At 42.8% G+C, this 17,805-nt stretch overlaps 1 protein-coding gene across 3 annotated transcripts in view; it reads right to left on the bottom strand.

The window, feature by feature from the left end:
* Positions 1-17,805, bottom strand: part of DNAI2 (dynein axonemal intermediate chain 2) — a 315,671-nt gene that overhangs the window by 253,520 nt on the left and 44,346 nt on the right. For all 3 annotated transcript variants that reach the window (XM_085617361.1, XM_085617360.1, XM_085617362.1), the window contains exons 3-7: positions 15,598-15,759; positions 13,152-13,273; positions 11,374-11,516; positions 10,922-11,035; positions 10,081-10,220 (exon numbers count right to left, since the gene is read on the bottom strand). In XM_085617361.1, coding sequence (XP_085473487.1) covers positions 10,081-10,220; positions 10,922-11,035; positions 11,374-11,516; positions 13,152-13,273; positions 15,598-15,759 — 681 coding nt within the window. The remainder of the gene's footprint in view (positions 1-10,080; positions 10,221-10,921; positions 11,036-11,373; positions 11,517-13,151; positions 13,274-15,597; positions 15,760-17,805) is intronic.

Here is a 17,805-nt window from a genome sequence, read left to right as displayed (position 1 = left end):
ATTTGAGTTGTTAAACACAAATTGAAGTTAAGCTTCCTCTACTGTCATTGCTATATCGTGTCACTGTATGAGATGCTTATTTTTATCGGAGTTCTTGGTCGTTCTGATTTACCTCTCCCTTCTGAGCTTTTGTTTATTGTGCCTTTAAGAATTGATATAGGCTCCTGCCTATGATTTTTAGGAATAAGAACGTGTGGGTATTTCGGCAAGCTGAATGCGGTGACTTCTATGTCCCAGTTTGTGAGATGTAGTGCTTCGCCTAGGACCGACCACCTGTTGTACATGCTGTTTGGTGAAGCCGATTAAGGTGGAGTCAATCAATCAATCAATTAAACTGTATTCGGATTCAGAAATATAAAACCATAAAGGATATCATCACACCAAAATTACATAAAAATAAAAATAAAAAATTCCATCACAATTAAAACAAGTTCCTTGGCAAACCATAAAAGTAGGTGATTTCAAATACAAATTTCAAATACCAATAATCATAGGTCATAAATTATAAGCCTGCCAACAAGATTGTACCATCCCAGGCCTTTGACTGGGTTTAAAAGCAAACTTAAACCCTGGCGCATATTAGTATTTAATCGAGACAGGCCCTAGATTTTACCACAGATTTCAGATTACCAAGAACAAAAAAGATACACTCTTCCTTCAACAATTGTAAATACAGGAAAGCTGGACGAGCCTGTTTAAAATCCATCCTGTTCAAGATCGGCACAATAAAAAACTTCCGGGGGACCTCATAGAATCGACAAAATAATACAAAGTGTAGCAAATCCTGTGGAGACTCACTGTCGCAGCCACAGGGTGCTAGCACTTGCCCTCTACTGCTTCCCCTTGGTATGGCGAGCAGGAGGTGAAAAAGATACAGTCGAAACCTGGTCAATAAAAAACGTTCATAAATGGTAAAAAACCCCAGGAGGTAAGGCTCAGTTAATAATGTTGTCTTTAACATTATAAATTTATGTACACTAGGTTTACGCAATTCTAGCTCTTCCCTCTCCAGTTTCCCGAGATTGCCAAAGGACTGCCATATTATCCCCACATCTGGTTTAGTTATTAGATCAGGGTTAGAGTACAGCTCGCCTCGGCCTAACCTATCGAAGCTGCCTTTAATGTATCTGAGCCATGGAATGCCGAGTGCGTAATCGAGGGTCATACACTCTTTAAAAATCATCTGACTCAGGGTTAATTCCTTGTTCAGCCAAGTTTTTAACCAAAACGTTAAGGGACGGAGAGCCAGGATATCACTTAAAAAAGGCACCCTAAATTCTTCGTGTACCACCATATTAGATGTGCCACGGGGAACACCCAATAAACATTTCAGAAAGCTGTTCTCGACTACCTGAAGATCATCTGTGGTGACGTGCCCCCATATTTCGCTTCCATAGGAAGCTGTTGCTACACTCTTCGCTTGATAAATCTTCAACAGGGCTGCAATGGGTCTCTTTCCTAACTTAGATGCAAAATTGAAGATGGCCGTGTTTACCCGCATCAGATCCCCCTTCTTTCTTTGTTTGAGTGGGCCCCATTTTCCACGCACATCCAAGACGACCCCCAGATATGACAAAACGTCTGTAGGTGGTACCTTGGCCAAACCTACCCTGAATTGAAACATATTTTGGGACGTGTTCCCACTTGCATGACATAAGATTTTGAGTCATTGATGGATAAGTCCCGATCCACCATAAAGGCGGAAAAGGCATCAAGTATGGTTTATAGCCCTATCGCAGTCCTGGATATAAGGACTGCATCAATCAATCAATCAATCAATCAATCAATCAGTACATTTATATAGCGCGCTACTCACCCGCGAGGGTCTCAAGGCGCTGGTGTGGGGGGTGCTGCTACTGCTCGAATAGCCAGGTCTTGAGGTGTTTCCTGAAGGTGAGATGGTCCTGTGTCAGTCGTAGGTGTGCGGGGAGGGAGTTCCATGTTTTGGCTGCCAGGTAGGAGAATGATCTTCCTCCGGTGGTGGTTCTGCGTATCCGTGGGACGGTGGCGAGGGCGAGGTTGGCGGAGCGGAGCTGGCGGGTGGGGGGTGTAGAACGAGAGGCGGCTGTTGAGGTATTCGGGGCCCATGTCGTGGAGCGCTTTGTGTGCGTGGGTGAGGAGCCTGAACGTGATCCTCTTGCTGACGGGGAGCCAGTGCAGGTTTCTCAGGTGGGCGGATATGTGGCTATGGCAAGGGATGTCGAGGATGAGTCGTGCGGAGGCGTTCTGTATGCGTTGGAGTCGTTTCTGAAGTTTGGCAGTGCTTCCTGCGTATAGCGCGTTTCCGTAGTCCAGTCGGCTGGTGACGAGGGCCTGGGTGACGGTCTTTCTGGTTTCGGTGGGGATCCACCTGAAGATTTTTCCGCATAAAGTAATACAGAGAGGCCGCGTCGGCCTACGTGCGAATAGTCAACCCCTGTAGACAAAAGGGCTTTATCTAGGTCGGTAATATATCAATTAAACAAAAAGGGGGCCATGATACACTCTTGACGAACGCCTCTTATAATATCAAAATCACAAGACACAGGTAGGTCTTGCGAAAATCTAATGTTGGCCTTGGTTGCGCCATGGAGGTCTTCTAGAAAGTGAACGGTATTACTATCTACCCCTATGTCTTTCATGGACTGCCATTGTTTGGTCCTATTCACGCAATCTAACGCGGAAGATAAGTCCATGAAGGCTAAATAGATGGTACCAGGGCGTGCAACCGTATACTTGCTAAGGATCATAGTGAGGTTGAGGCACTGGGCCACAGTGGACCGGCCTGGGCGGAACCCGCATTAGACATTTGAAAGAATATCATGATCCTCTGCCCAACCAGTCAATCTGTCTAAAAGCTCACGGCCCACCGCCTTGACCAACGAATCCAGCAGCGATATTGACCTGTAACAATGTGTATTATCACGATCCCCCTTCTTGAAGACTGGCACAATGGTCGAGGTGGCCCAAAACTCAGGACAACCCGTCCTTGCTACCACGTTAATTATGGTGGTAAGTACCGGGGCCCAGAACAAGGGATCAGATTTAAAAAGATCCGAGGGGATACCGTCAGGACCCGGGGCTTTGTTACTTGTCAGCCCAGAGATACTTCCCTCAATTTCCCCCAACCCAAAAGTCAATGTGGTGGAAACTACTTTTTGACCTGACTCACAAATCAGCTCTGGGGGGCTCGCAAACATCGCTTTAAAGTGCAACACCTATTCATCCTCCGTAATGAGGGCGCATATGACGCTACCTTCAGCATGCTCAAGGAAGGGGCTGTTAATTATGCTCCAAAATTTAGAGCTATTCTTCAAAGTACTAGCCTAGGTCAGCTCCCTCCAAGCCTCATCCTTCAAAGTAGATTTGCGTTTAGACAGTTTCATCTTGTAATCTTTATGGCAAGCTTAGATCAGGGTCTGATTTCTTCGGCTCCTGTTAAGAGCCTCCTGCAATGTTCTTGCCACCTTCGAGCAAGAAGAATCAAACCACCTGGGGGTGAGGGAGACTGTTTTACGGGCCGGAGCACTTAAAAGGTCACTTACTCAAGCAGAGATGGTATTGAAGGCACTGATAATCCCCCCTGAAGAAGCATGCGGCGAGGTACATATAGCCAGTTCACTAGCGCATTGTTCTGTGACTGATTTATAAAAGGCATCTGGAGAAATTTGTGTCCATTTAAGCCTTCTTTTACCATCAGTTGGTCTTGTTGACCCCTTTTCCACAACTCTCCTTTTACATGTCATTAATGGTCCTCGGAGTTCAACACACAGGGGGTTATGATCACTGTAAGAGCTTTCTTGTATAAAAGAAAACACGGAATGAAGAATGTAAGAGCGATGAGATTAGCATAAAATCAATAATTGTGCCACATCCTTTTCCTTTAAAGGAAGGAACAGCTGCCTTACTGCGAGGGTCACCAAATGACAGAAGGGATATTAAATCAAATTCATGTAGGAGGTTATTCAGAGCATCCCCCTGGGTAGAATGCTCAAAATGCAACTCCCTCACACAAGGGCAACCTAGATCACCCAATCTGGTAGCCATGGGGTCTCCACAGAGAGGTATATTAAAGTCCCCTGTAATCATGAAGTTTTGGAGTTCAGTTATACATTGGTGCCTTATAAAAGAACCCAGTAGGCTGATGTTACACCCACCATTCATACTTGATACAGAGTTATAATAGTTGATAAGGCCCATTTTTCTGGAACACTTTCTTAAAACCAGATGTTGTATACAAGGGCTTGATGAAGGCGAAACCTGTATCTGACAAGCCACAGCGACAGAGATAAAAATAACCAGACCACCCTTTAATCTGCCAGCCGTTGAGGGGGAGGCCGGGACAAAAAAAGACTTATAGCCCTCCAAAAATAAACTGCAATCTACCAGCCATGTTTCTTGTAAACGTATCACTTGAAATTGTTCCACAAATGATATCCACAGTGGGTCGGCAAACTTGTTGGCCAGGCCTGCGACATTCCAGGATATAACATTGGTGTCATGTCCACACAAACTCTCCTGGTTTTGCCCTGAAGAGTCCTGCTGAACTATAGGGTTCACCTGGTCCGTTAATGGGGAGCCACCAAGTCAGTCACATGTATCCAATCTAGACAGGGGAGTGAATCTATTTGACAGCTCCAAAGACGATGGACCATATCCCTGCTGGCACAAAGGCATCTCTGCGGGGTGTGCTATTGTTGCAAACAGATTCGGGTGAACATTCCTAGAGGGTAAAGTTTTCTGCGGCAGGACATCAAATGGCGCCGTGTCGACAAGATTCATATGTGTACTCCCTGCATGGTCAGGTTTATAAAAAAACCTGAGTGGCAGGGCTACGATGGCCAACTCGGAGCATGAGGGATCAGGATATAACCTTGAAATTAGAATCCTTTCTGCTAGATGTGGCCTGTTGAAATTTACAATAACACAGTCCCCCAATAGTGATATGTGAGAGCTACCAATCCACCTCACTCTTCGCACCATGATAATGTTTTTTCCCACCCTTGTTCCCAGATGTATATATAAGATAGCCAATGTAAGACTTTATTCTTCAGCTGGGAGAAGTCATCTTTTCTACCCCTTGAGGGAGTTGGCACGTTCCCCAGTACCACAACATATGGGGTGGATTCCGCTGGCAGGTGTATTACTGGTAGATCTTGGGATTGACCTTCCACTCCCTTCTGTGGCCGTGCCCCTGTTGGGTGAATCTGTACCTGGGACTGGAACTGTGACTGCAGAGACAGACTACTACTGGGGTGATGGAATCCACTCTGCGTCAGCAATGGGTAACTTGTCAGCCCTGTCGCTGTGACTGACCCCGGGCAGTCCAGATTAGGGGGGTCTGGGACAGAGCTTTGTACAGGTTGGACAACTGGGCCTCCAGTCGGTTCTGATGGGGCAGGGCATTTAAGGTCCAATAAACTCTTTTCAATTGCTGCCAAATGTTTGAATATCAGAACCAGCTTAGAGTCCAACATGGTCTGCATCGTTACCTGGAGGGATTCCAGTGCACCCATCAGGTCTAACTTGGACAATGTAGGTGTAACAGTGTTTGGGGCTTTAGGGAGCAGGTTGGGTTTTAGTCTTTTGGCTTTACCCCCCCGTAGTTTGGGATTTCCGTTTGGTACCCATGCCTGCCCCTGTACCACCCAGATCAGTCAGAAAAGAGCTCCCTTGCGTGGATGTATCTGGTCATGGCGCAGGCTTGCTAGAAGTAGCTGCCGCCACCACTTGATTTGATTTAGCTTCAATGCCCCCATAGTTGTCGATAATGATGGTCGGAGAAAGAGGCCGTCGTTGGGCTGAGTGAAGGGTAGTCCCACTGCCATCATGCATTCCTGTGATATTTAAGAAATTAGATGGATCGTTGTCCGAGCTAATCAGTAACACGGGTGTATCTGTATGCGTGGGGAATGAAGCAGTAACCAGTGACCTAGAAAGGCAACGATTAACCAACTCAATCTCCTTCTCCAAGACAGCAGCAGCACGCTGGAGAAACGAATCCATAGTGGTTACTGGAGCGGTAGTGCCAGCTGCAGCCCTTCCAGAGGCTAGCGTCGCTTTGCGTCTGACCATGGTGAGTTCAGTTGTTAAAAGCAAAGCGACAATCGTGAACATTGCCTGCGCCATCTTGTCTGGTGGAAATTTCTATGTGCACATAAGCTGCGGTCATTTTAATCTATCACAGCCATTTTGTACTCTGTTGGTCACCTTTGTTTCACCCTGCCCTTACTAGCATCCCTCTGACCCTCTGACTGACCTGGTATGTGTGCTGGGGGCTATAAACTCTATTGCCACAACAAACCTCAGCACCACTTGCTGCCACAAACTCGTTTTTCCTCTCATCTCTGTTTACAGGCAAACCTTTGGTCTACCCCTCACTGCACCTAGTTAACCAAACAGGTTCCAAACACCAAAAAGACTCTTGCAACATGATTTATTACACTGCAAACACCAATACTTGTTTTTACCAACAATGGGACCTATTTTTATCAACAGAGAGGACTCTTAGATCTGGCCGGTCTCACTTGTTTTAGACCCTGAAGCAAGGTCCAGCTGCAAGATAAGATTTTCTGTTTGACCTGGGTGGGAAGAGAATTACTGTTGGGCTTGTGTGACAACCTGCCCGGGGCGGGGACTCCAAGTTTGTGTAACCATGTTGATGAAACAAATGCATTGTGTCAAACCTGTATAAAAGGAAGAGCCAAAGGAGTTATCAGCAGAACACCTCCCTCAGACATCCCGGTGTCTGCAGTTGACGTGATCTCCTCATGAGAAATAAACCTTTTTCTTGTCTTCCTGTTTCCAGCGCTTGCCTCATTATTTTGATAGCGAACCAAACGTGAATTAGAGGTGGAACCCTGCACCAGGCAGCATTGAGGGTCTTAGAAGACTCGCTGCCTTTCACACAGTATTAGCAGTTTAAACAATTAGCTGACAATATGTCGTGCTGTTTCTCGGTGGGGTTGTCCAGTATTAGGACCTAAATTAGCGATGTGGCAAGATGCAACTTCAGGATACCCCAGACACAAAAAGCAGTGAAACATTCATCGGCAATCAACCCTATAAGTTGTGCAAATGATTTGTACAGATATAAAGCCGGCCAGGCGCCTTCCTACCTTAACCTTAGTCGCTGAAGGTTTTGCTGGAGGTCCTGTAGCAGTCAGGGGCAAACAAGGGTGCTCCTCTCGTGGCATAAGGCAAGATTCTGATAATGGACCAAGGGAGTAGGCCCAGCCCAGCCTCTTCCGGGCTAAGACAGGCGCGGACGGGCCTGCCTTTGGCCCGGGCTTTGCCCAGGTTCGGTCCGCGCACGTCACGCGCCACGGGAGGGACCAGGTGCTTTTCAGCGTGTGCAGTGCGGGCGTTCCAGCAGGCTCCTCCCGCACTCCCCCGGTGGTTCTGGGAGAGTGAGTCCTTCTCCTGGAGGTATGGCAAGTCTTGCCAAAGGCAAAATGCGTCAAAATCAAACAGCGCGTCCCGCGCCTCGGGAGGCACCAGGCGCTTTCCCGAGCGTGCGGCCCGGGTGTTCCAGCAGGCTCCTCCCGCACTCCCCCGGTGGTTCTGGGAGAGTGAGTCCATCTCCTTGCGGTATGGCAATTCTTGCCCAAGGCAAAGGCAAAATGCGGCAAAATCAAACAACGTGTCCCCTTAAGTTTAAGGTTGAGTCACCCTGGTTGTCACTGTCTAGCCTTCTGAACTTTACCTACTCAATGTTGTCAGATGTTCTCTGTGCCAATCTATCGATATGTCCGAATAGACATAAGATGTAGGACCTATTCAGAATATCGTAGGAGCCTATGGCTGTGTACCTGGGGTAAGCAACACCTCATGGATTGCTGGATGGTTTTTATGCTTGACCGTAAGCAGTGTTGAGCTATCCTCTCCCAGGGAGAGCCTTTGGTAGTTCTGATTTAGTTGGTTATTGGAAGTGGCTCTTACCTGGTGTCTGCCTGTTACCCCGTTTGGCAGTAGAGCAGTTGCTTCAAAAAGAAAAAAACAAGTACCTGTTTAAATTATTTTTTTCTCTGTGCCAATGTCCATCCGTTTATAGATAAACATATAGCTCTTAATCCCCAATTAAGCCATACGGCTGTTTGGTTTTAAATCTGATGATCAGAAGCAATTCCAAACATATAAGCTTCATGGTACTGTCTCCTCTTTCGTTTGTAGGTACCTTGGCAATTCCATAATATCTTATTCGATTCCAGTCACAAGTTTATTGTATTTTGTATTTATGTTTGGCAATGGCATAGTTCATTTCTTTGTTCTGAATCACTATGATGTGTTCGAGAATTCTCTTTTTCAAAGGGCATATGGTGCTCCCTATGTATTTCTAGCCACATTGGCATTCAATCATATACACTACATACACTGCCTCACATGTAATTTGCTCATTGATCATGAAGGTTTTCCTTTAAAATCCACAACCTCTCAGATATTTTCCTGATCCTGCATGCTTTGCATTTGCCACATCGTACAAATCCTGTTTGCTGTTGCGTTAGCCATGTGTTCAGTTTTGTATTTTCAAAATGACTCCTCACCAAATGATCCTTAAGTGATGGAGCTTTCTGATAGGTTATATTCAGTCTTTTCTTCCAATATGGTTCCAATTTCTAGATCTTTCTTTAGTACATTCCAATGTTTGTTCAATATACAAATTATTTGTGAATTTTCTTTGCTGTAACTAAGTATCATTCTGATTGCAGAATCTTTTTAGCTTTTGCATTTATCCTTGTTTAACAAGCTTTGTGCACAAGAAATAGTTTCAGCCTGTTTCTTTCTTGGATATATATCCACAGGTTTGTATCATTTTTGTTCTGTTTCATTAATTTTGATTTCTAGTTATTTTTCATCCGAACAGTTGTGTTTCATTCTGATGATTTCACCATAGGGTATGAGAAGGGTATCAAAAGTAACTTACCTGTATGTTACTAAAAGTCCTATTCAAAGTATATGTACTATATTTACAAAGCATTGCATTTCTCAATAACAATATTGTATGTCAAAACAAAGTGCATATATAATTACAATCCAATCTGTATTATAACTGTATATTTACTGCAAAGTATTTATCACTTACCTGTGCCAAGCTTGCTTGGTTCTAGGAATTAAAATAACTAAAAGAATATTTTTATACAAAAACAATTGGTCTGAAGTTCAGTCTTTGAGTGTGTGAATTCATATGCTGACTGGGTGTGTACAATAAATGCTTAACACTCTGATGCTCTGATAAAGCCTTATTGCTCGACCACACTACCAGAAATCGAGAGTAAGGTGCTATCTAACTTTACCTCTGCCTACCTTTGGGGTTCCACTGGACTCTGTGCACACTATACCTCACTTTGGTATAGTATATACAGAACCAGCTTCCTACAGGCTCGGCGTGTGTTCTTTTGAAAAAGGAAACAATGTCTATATAGAGACACACACACACACATAGTCCTCATTTGGACCAATGTTGCATCTGTGCAGGGCTCACCTTTTTGATCTTAGACCGCGTTTCTACTCATTGACAATCTCAATCAATTATTTGTTCTTAAAAACCTGCATCATTCAGGATGACACCGACTGATTTCCATGATTTCAAAGGAGCTTTGCAATGGAAGTTTGTTATCTCTAGAAATTCTCTTTCATGTGCGGCCCCTCATTTAGAAAATATCATCGGCACCGATATTAACCTTGATGTCATCAAATACTGTAAAACCAGTGGACGTAGTTTTCAGAAATCTTTCACCCATAAATAAATGGAGGAATGGTGCTTTCTTAGCGTTTTCGGAAAATACTTTGAAAAGGCCTGCCATGTGGAACGGTTCAAAGATATAGGCATTTAAAACCAAAAAATCAAATTAGAGCTTCATTTTCAGGGAATGTATTGTCGGGCAACTAAGAATAATAGATCTCTGTCGCTACTTACACTCATCTAGGTACATTTATCTGTAGAATAAAATGACATAAAGGGGGTGGCATGCAGAGCTCCCATAAGAGTGATGACATCTTTTCTGTGCTAGGTAGTCACCTTTGATATTAAAGAGGACCGAACATGTAATGTCAATGGCAGCTATGGCAGCAACAGGAAGGTGTGACACTCCCAGTTCTTACCTGTCCATCAGTAGATGCTGAAAAACACTCTGTCCCAGTTTTGGACTGCAGCCAAAGGACTTTGTAGACAGGGTCTCTATGACTGTGCTCTATGATGGAGAGTTCGACTGGCTGTCCTCCTTTGCGGGTGTCCCAGTAGGCTGTGGATGATATAGGACGTTTTATGTGCAGAAGGGTGACACAATTAACTCCATGAGATCAAGAGTATGAGGGGAGGGAATAGCAGAGCAGTGAAGACTATAAATACTATTTTGAGGCTTTACACTAATTCTTACAAAGAAGTTAGAAGTTTGTGATGGGACTGTAAGTGTTTTTTTTTTCACATGGTACTTCAAAGAGTGCATGGATTAGCCTAATTCCATGTGCTTTCTAGGTTTGAAGATTAGCGAGCAGAGACATTCTGGTAAAGTGATCTGCCTAGGATCCCATTGTTGGTTAAATATGGAAGCAACAATTACAACCAGGCCCACTGGAATTATGTGATTCTGCAGCTCGTGCATTTTCTGAGTAATTATGGATTTGATGCAGTGGACACACAGTCCAACATCTTCTGCAATATTTGGAGATTTAAAATAAAATATGTCTCTTGCGCAAATACATCAGAGGTTAGCAGATAAACACTGCACATGTGGTGAAACGCAAACACTTTTATGGACAGAGAATGAATCTGAAACTGCCTGGTTTTAACGCATATTTGGGATGTTCAAAGTAAATTATCAGCCCAGAGCATAAGGGGAGATGCAGATTTTTTATCTTCTCACCCAAAAATTAAGAAAGGCGTGTCCAATCTTAAGAGAAACTGCGAGCTTCCAGTTGGAAAGCTCAATATTGTTGTCCTTACTTAGCTGTCCATTGTAGCAGCCGCCGACCAGAATGTGAGAGTCCTTGGGGTTATACTCGAGGCACACCAGGGGTGAGACTGGCTTCAGTGTAAGGTCCGGCCTGTTGGGGTTCTCTAAAACAAAGAAATATGGAGGCCGGTATGTTATTAATGAAAGGCATGAAGGATATGGTAAAGAACTGAAAGACATGACAGCGAGGTGCAAGACTATTACAAGGAAGAAGTAGTTGGGCGCAAGAATGAGGGTAAATTATGCCAAAAACTCAATTAGGTGGAGGGGAAAAGGAAGAACGGAACAAGTATCAACAAATACAAAGCACAAGAGAGACCAAATGGATCAAACATGTATCTAGTTACTCGGATTAAGAATGAAGTGCAGTGGCATAGTTCAAAAAAGGGACACTCTGATAAGAAAACATCTTATCCGTCAGTAGGCGATGATCCTTTCTCACCAATGTCCCAAATGTAGGAGTCATAGCTCATATCGTTGGATGCCTGCTGGAACTCGATTGAAGAATATGCCACAGCCAGTTTCTGGCCCCCATCTGGATGCCAGGAAAGATGAGTGGCTGTTCTCTTGATCTCATTGGGATCCCTAAAGATAACAGAACCAAATGTATTAGGATGTCCAAGGCAGATTTGCAAGTACTATCATGGCTGCAAGTAAGGCACTATATTGCTGTCTCTTATTTAAAAAAAAATATCAGAGATGAAACAAGAAACCACAGAGGAACTAAAATTAACCACTTGTAGACACACTTTCAAAGCCTGTTAGCTGAGTGATTTGATTTGAGTAGGTAATCAAACATGTCTTAACAGATCTCTGTATGTCCAGAAGTTATAAATAGGGCATGTTGCCCTTCCCGTAGATGCATACAAGCATGTTCACAAGAATATTGCAAGTTCAGGCCACACGCTCATCAAAATCATGGCATTTGTTCTCTGCTTGATATAACCACCAGACTCGACAGAAGATTCAAGAATGATGTTGCTTTAATCTATTTCAATTTGATGCCAGCTAGGTAACAAGGTTCACATCACCGAGGCTCAGTGAACTGTATTACATATAAGTATAGCAAGACTTAGCAACAAGCTTCTCAACATCTTGGTACTTGTTCTTTATTTTCCCTAGCTGCTACCCCCCCTAAGCATTCTGGTATATGTAGTGTTTATCATTCTCAATTCTATGAAATTTTCACGCTTTCCATGGAAAGCTAATTTCAAACTTACCCCCCATTATTTGTGGTAACTAAATACAAGTAGCACCAATATGCCCAAGAGTAAATGAATAATTACAGTTAGAAGAGACAGTGGTTCGCCAAGGACTCATTTAGTGTATACTTCAATATATAAGTACCAATCTAAATTACTGCAAACAATCAATGCAAAAGCGATGAAAAATGTTCTGCAGCAGAGAGATTAATGCAACATCTAATGTAACAAAAATATTAGCTAAATGTAATACTGTATTTAATCATAAAGTGCACACTAGTTCTCACAAGGACTAAAAGGAAAATGCAAATGGGCTCAGGGTCCCCAAAGGATCATGCAGAAAATAAATAGTAATGGTAGATTAGTAAGAGTGTATAAAAAAAAAAAATGACAATTGTCCAATCAAGAGTAGCTGGATTAAGAATTCATAATTATGAGTAAAAAGTCCATAAATTAATACACATTTCGACCTCCTATATTGCTTTGCGAGATCATCACCAGGACATAAAAAGTAACGAGAAATGGGACAGAAAACCTCCATAGAGTTCAAATAAGGCTAGCCTAATGGTAAAAAGGGCACTTTAAATAGTAATGGTAACACCTGGAAAGTATAAAAAGATATTAAAAAATATGAAGCACTGGCAGGAGTGAGCCATCCTAGTTAGAGATCTGAGGATTGTGTTCTCATTTGTGCAACTGGAGGTATAATGGAGCAGTAATCCCTCTGCTGTCGAAATGTTGAACGTTGTTTGTGTGTAGTAGCTAAGATTGATATATATATATATATATATATATATATACATATATATATATATATATATAGATAGATAGATAGATAGATAGATAGATAGATAGATAGATAGATAGATAGATAGATAGATAGATAGATAGATAGATAGATAGATAGATAGATAGATAGATAGATAGATAATTTATTGAGTCTTACACTAAAGGAACCCTTATAACCTACCGTTACTCAGAACCCTACTATTTGTGGATGTGCTGTTTTCATACTCACCTAAACACATTGACAGTTTTTGCGGAAGGGGCTTCGTCTGTTGCCTCTACAGCTGTCTCCTCCTCAAAGTACTCCTCATAGATATCAATGGCATTGTTCTGCTTGATGCAGTGCTCCATTACCTGGGGAGGAACATCATATGTGCCCTTAGCAGAAGCCATGCAGAGGTCATCCCTTTTGGTGTTATACAGTATACTAGACACACAAACATGAGGAATTGGGTGATGAGTCGTATCTGCCAACAGAGATATGAAACAGCGTCTTCAGCTTGCCAACTCATAGGGGCTGCAGTGACGAGCACGAAGCTCCTAGTTCACACACTCATCATAATGTCACAATAATGTCAAGGCTGACTAGAAAGTATGACATGAAGTGGCATTATTCATCCAACATTGAACCTTTGCATAACACTCAAGGACAAATTCCTAAATGCACACCCAAACAGTAGCTAGAGTTCCTTGTGAAAATGGACTGTCCTGAAAGACTTACTTCTATGCAGTGCTTCATGTCATGTCTTCCATGAAAGAGACTAGGCACATAATACTATGTGCGTTGCAATCTTCTTAGAATAATTTATGTTCCATTCAGAGAAATAATTTTGAGAACAGTTAGGATCACGTGGTGCCTCTTTTGTAACAGAATTGTTATTTTTTTCCAAAATCTCAAACATTGCCATGCAGAACATATATGTATTTACACCTTATTTGTCAAGCATCAGTTTCCACAGCTGACATCATCAACAGCTTCGCCCATCACTTAGTGCCACCTGTGCCATCTCCCACCTCTCTGGCATGGTCCATTAATGCCATTCCACCATCCTGCTCATCAAAGTAGCGCAATGCCTGGCATCTGGTGGACCCTCCATACTTGTGCGCTTTGGCTTGCTTCAGTCTCTCTGGAGTATTGTATAGGTTGCTGCTGTTACACATCCTCCCAACTCTTTCAGAGAGGCACTGTTACACCACAGGTCAATTGCTATGAGTATGCTCTACCAAGATGTCATGCTGTTCTTCTGAGCAGTCACTGCCCATGTTGCACCACTAGCCATCATAGCTCACAGCTGTCAAGACGCATCCTTTCTCTATGCATACACACTTTCCACATAGGTCTACTGCCAAGGTCTCATTTATAGCTCACTGACACAACATCAACGTTTCTACACAGAAAGCTACACGAGTAGTTCCATCTGCTATGAGCAGCACACTGTCCAAGTGTCACAACTGCCCAGTTCTACAGTATAGTTACTCACTTCAGTGCTACTTTGTGGCACGAATCTCTTCATCTGGGCAGCACACTCGCTCCACGGGCTGTTGCTGCCATTCTAGAACGTACTGAGTTTCAAAAGTGAATGAACTTTCCTGCTTTCATGATCAGTTGGACTCAAGGCAGGAACTGCAGTAATGCCAACCATGCAGAGGGAAGTTTAGGGCTGAGACAGACTTTCCACCTCTCCCATTACTTCCTTAATTAAATGTACAAAAGTGGAGAGAAAAAGAACCAATCCCAGCTTCAGACAATCGGGCAGTGGAGGGTTGTCTAGATGACCAGTGGCCACATGGAAAGCGTAGGAAGAGTGTTGCCAAGAGAGAATATACAGTCTGTAAAAGTAAAGAAGGAAGGAGGACCCGTGTGTGTGTATGTTATGTGTGTCATATCATAACATCTGTGAGGGTTCTAATAATGTCAAATAACTCTAACAAGAGAGGAACAGAAGATAGCAGCTTATGTGGTGGAGTAGCCACAAATGGAAACAGAATGGATTATAGGTAAGTAGGAATGAAGTTCCAGCTTACTGGGTGGCAGGCTATCACAATAACAACATGAAACACTGATGGCAGACTCAAAGATCAGCAGTTTAGGAATCATTGTGGAATGTTTTCCACAATACCTGTTGCCTGGCTCCACAAACCATAAAATGTAACAGAGAGCATGGCAAGCAACAGGCTTACATTCTCTCAGGCTGTTTCAGTCTTTTTGAGCCTACCAGGTTGGAAAATGTATTGAACAACAATGTATGAACAACAGTCGAATCATCCCAGGTCAAAACATTTTAGATCTGCTTACAAACCTAACAGTTAAGCAGCACCGCAGTCACAAACAACTATCGGAGGATGAAAGTTCTCATCAGCAAAATGGAAAGTTTATAATTCTCTCCAACTTTTCAACAAAGAAAAGCTAAAGATCAGCTCATTCAGCAAAGAAGAGAAAGAAAAAACACACCTCTTACCAGCGTCGGGATTTAACCACCATAGAAATGATTGCTAACCAACACCAGATACAACACTGAGTATCTAGCAAAAACTGATGAATTAATAACGTGATCGGAAGCAGTTCATCTTGGAATGCAGATAAGTATAACATATCACAGAGCAGATCAGGATTAAGGTCTTCATAAAAGGCAGAAAGGATTATGAAACTCAGCAACTGGACAAAGTGGTGGCCTTACACTGCCCAGTTGTAGCATGGTGTTAAGGTAATTCTCGTCTTTCTCCACTTTCTTCCGGAAACGGATGGTTTGCTCCACTTCTTGTGGGTTGACGTCCTTGGGCCATCCACCTTCGACGTGATTGATGCCTCGCGTTTCCATCTCAAACCTTTCGGTGTTGACCTGCAGCAAGTGATCAGAAACAATAGTAAACACAAAAAGACGAATGTGTGAAAATTGAGGTTGCAGAAGTGGAAATGAGTACTCCAAATATATTAGTACATTACGAAGTTTGTGATGGGATCCATTTCAAAGTTGACGCGTTATTAAGCCAATAGACTACACAACATCCCAACAGAAGCATCACCTGGAAAGTATATGTGCAGTAAGGAAGAGTTATGCATCTGCAGCATGAACATGAAAGAGAGACTGCTTGGATGTGTGAGGTGATCCAAATCCCCTACAGAGCAGCTCTACTACCTCAGAGATGAGGCCATATAAAATAGGGCCTCAACCTGCAGTATCTGATTAACCGGATGTATAAAACGGCTGTTATAGGGCTGAACCTTGTCTTATATATGACCAATAAAGCCCCATTCCAGTATGTTTTCACAGGCAGGTCATGAAATCAGAGAGTCCTCCTATATCTCAGAGTGCCCAACCTCAAGATAATTAGATATCTTACATCACCCCAACACAAGCTTTCCACAATTTTGAAGGTTGTGTGGGGATATGTGTTGTACCTGCTTTATCCCTGTTTTTTCGACTTAATAATGTCCAAGCAACTTTGCAGTTCCCTACTTTAATACACATAACATCCTAATAATTCAGTCCATGCTGAATAAAGAGCAAATCTAAATCTAGAAATACGTACCCACCAAGTTATCTTCTAGAATTGGTGCAGATTTACCACTTTTTTTTAATTAAGTAAACTTTCCTGAAGTACACATGGAAAACTGTGCCTGCCAGGTGTGCATGAGTCGTGAACACTTTTGTAAACCGCTGTAATTTACTTCTGTAAATTGTATATAGGACTGGTTTGTCATTTTCACTTGTCTAATTATTTGTGCTGTAGATTATGCCTACTAGAATATCGTCCATTTAGTTTAATGCCACTAAACCCCTTTACCTACACCCCCAATAATATCGAGGTGTTAACTTTATTGTCTCACTCTGGAAATGGATTCAGTCCAGCCCTTGGCAGAAGTAGATCTCCAACCATTTCCAGAGTGGAAAGGGGTCAGAGAGTAAGAGTACACGTAAATTCTCAATGTTGTTGTGTTAACAAACTTTAAAGAAGATCCCCACCCTGTAAAGCCCACTCTCCACCCCATAAAAGGGATTTACACATGGTTAGTATTACACCATTATGTGGTAATATTCTGCATGATTACAGGACTTGCGAGCACAACGTAGCCTTCACTGAACTCTTTGCACTTGTACATCCAGTCATTGACATACCTAAATGAGATTTACATGCACAAATGGCTTTGTGAATCAGACAGCTACAGAACTGACTGCACCCTGAGAAACACTAAGGGTCTTACTCGTGTTACCAATATCAGGAATTCACACAGGGGTACACCGTTTAAGTTTGCAATAGTTTGAATACTGTCTCCTGCAGCGGTGGGTCCTTATTTGATCTTTGTTCAGGGTACACGAGAAGAGAACAAACGCTACTGACCCAATTTAGTTTGGGGGCATTAGACATTAGATATGTTTCCCGCAAGGGCAATTTGCCCCTTCTGGCATTTGCCCATGAGCAGTCCCCTCAGGCTCCCCTTTATTTTGTTTTTTTGCAAGCATTATCTTCCCCTCACCAGTCGATTTTTATTGCCTCGTAACGGAAAAATAAGTTTAGCAAAGGTAGAGTGGCCTTGATTTTCTTTCAGCAGATAGAAGATCGTGATACATGCTGTGCATTGCAGTTGGCTGCTTTCTGAACAGCGCACTCTGCTTGCCCAAATCTGTGATGTTTTAGGGAAGACGTCTGCAATTGATTTTTAACGTATACATGGTTTTAGTGGGCCTGCCTTTTTCACTGTCAAAAGTGCTTTGTTATAGATGATTGCCCTAAGACTTTTTTTATAGATTGCATTTTAATTTAGAAAAATGTTTTTTAGTCTACGTTTAATGTGTGGTTCTTAGCTGATTTGAGCCCTTTTTTACTGTATTTGATCTCTTGTTATATCAATTTTGGAAAATATCCCTTATTATAAAATGCACTTT

This window comes from Triturus cristatus, chromosome 7, assembly GCF_964204655.1.
Source record: "Triturus cristatus chromosome 7, aTriCri1.1, whole genome shotgun sequence".
NCBI classification, from domain to species: Eukaryota; Metazoa; Chordata; class Amphibia; order Caudata; family Salamandridae; genus Triturus; species Triturus cristatus.
This window is presented reverse-complemented; position numbering and strand designations above follow the sequence as displayed.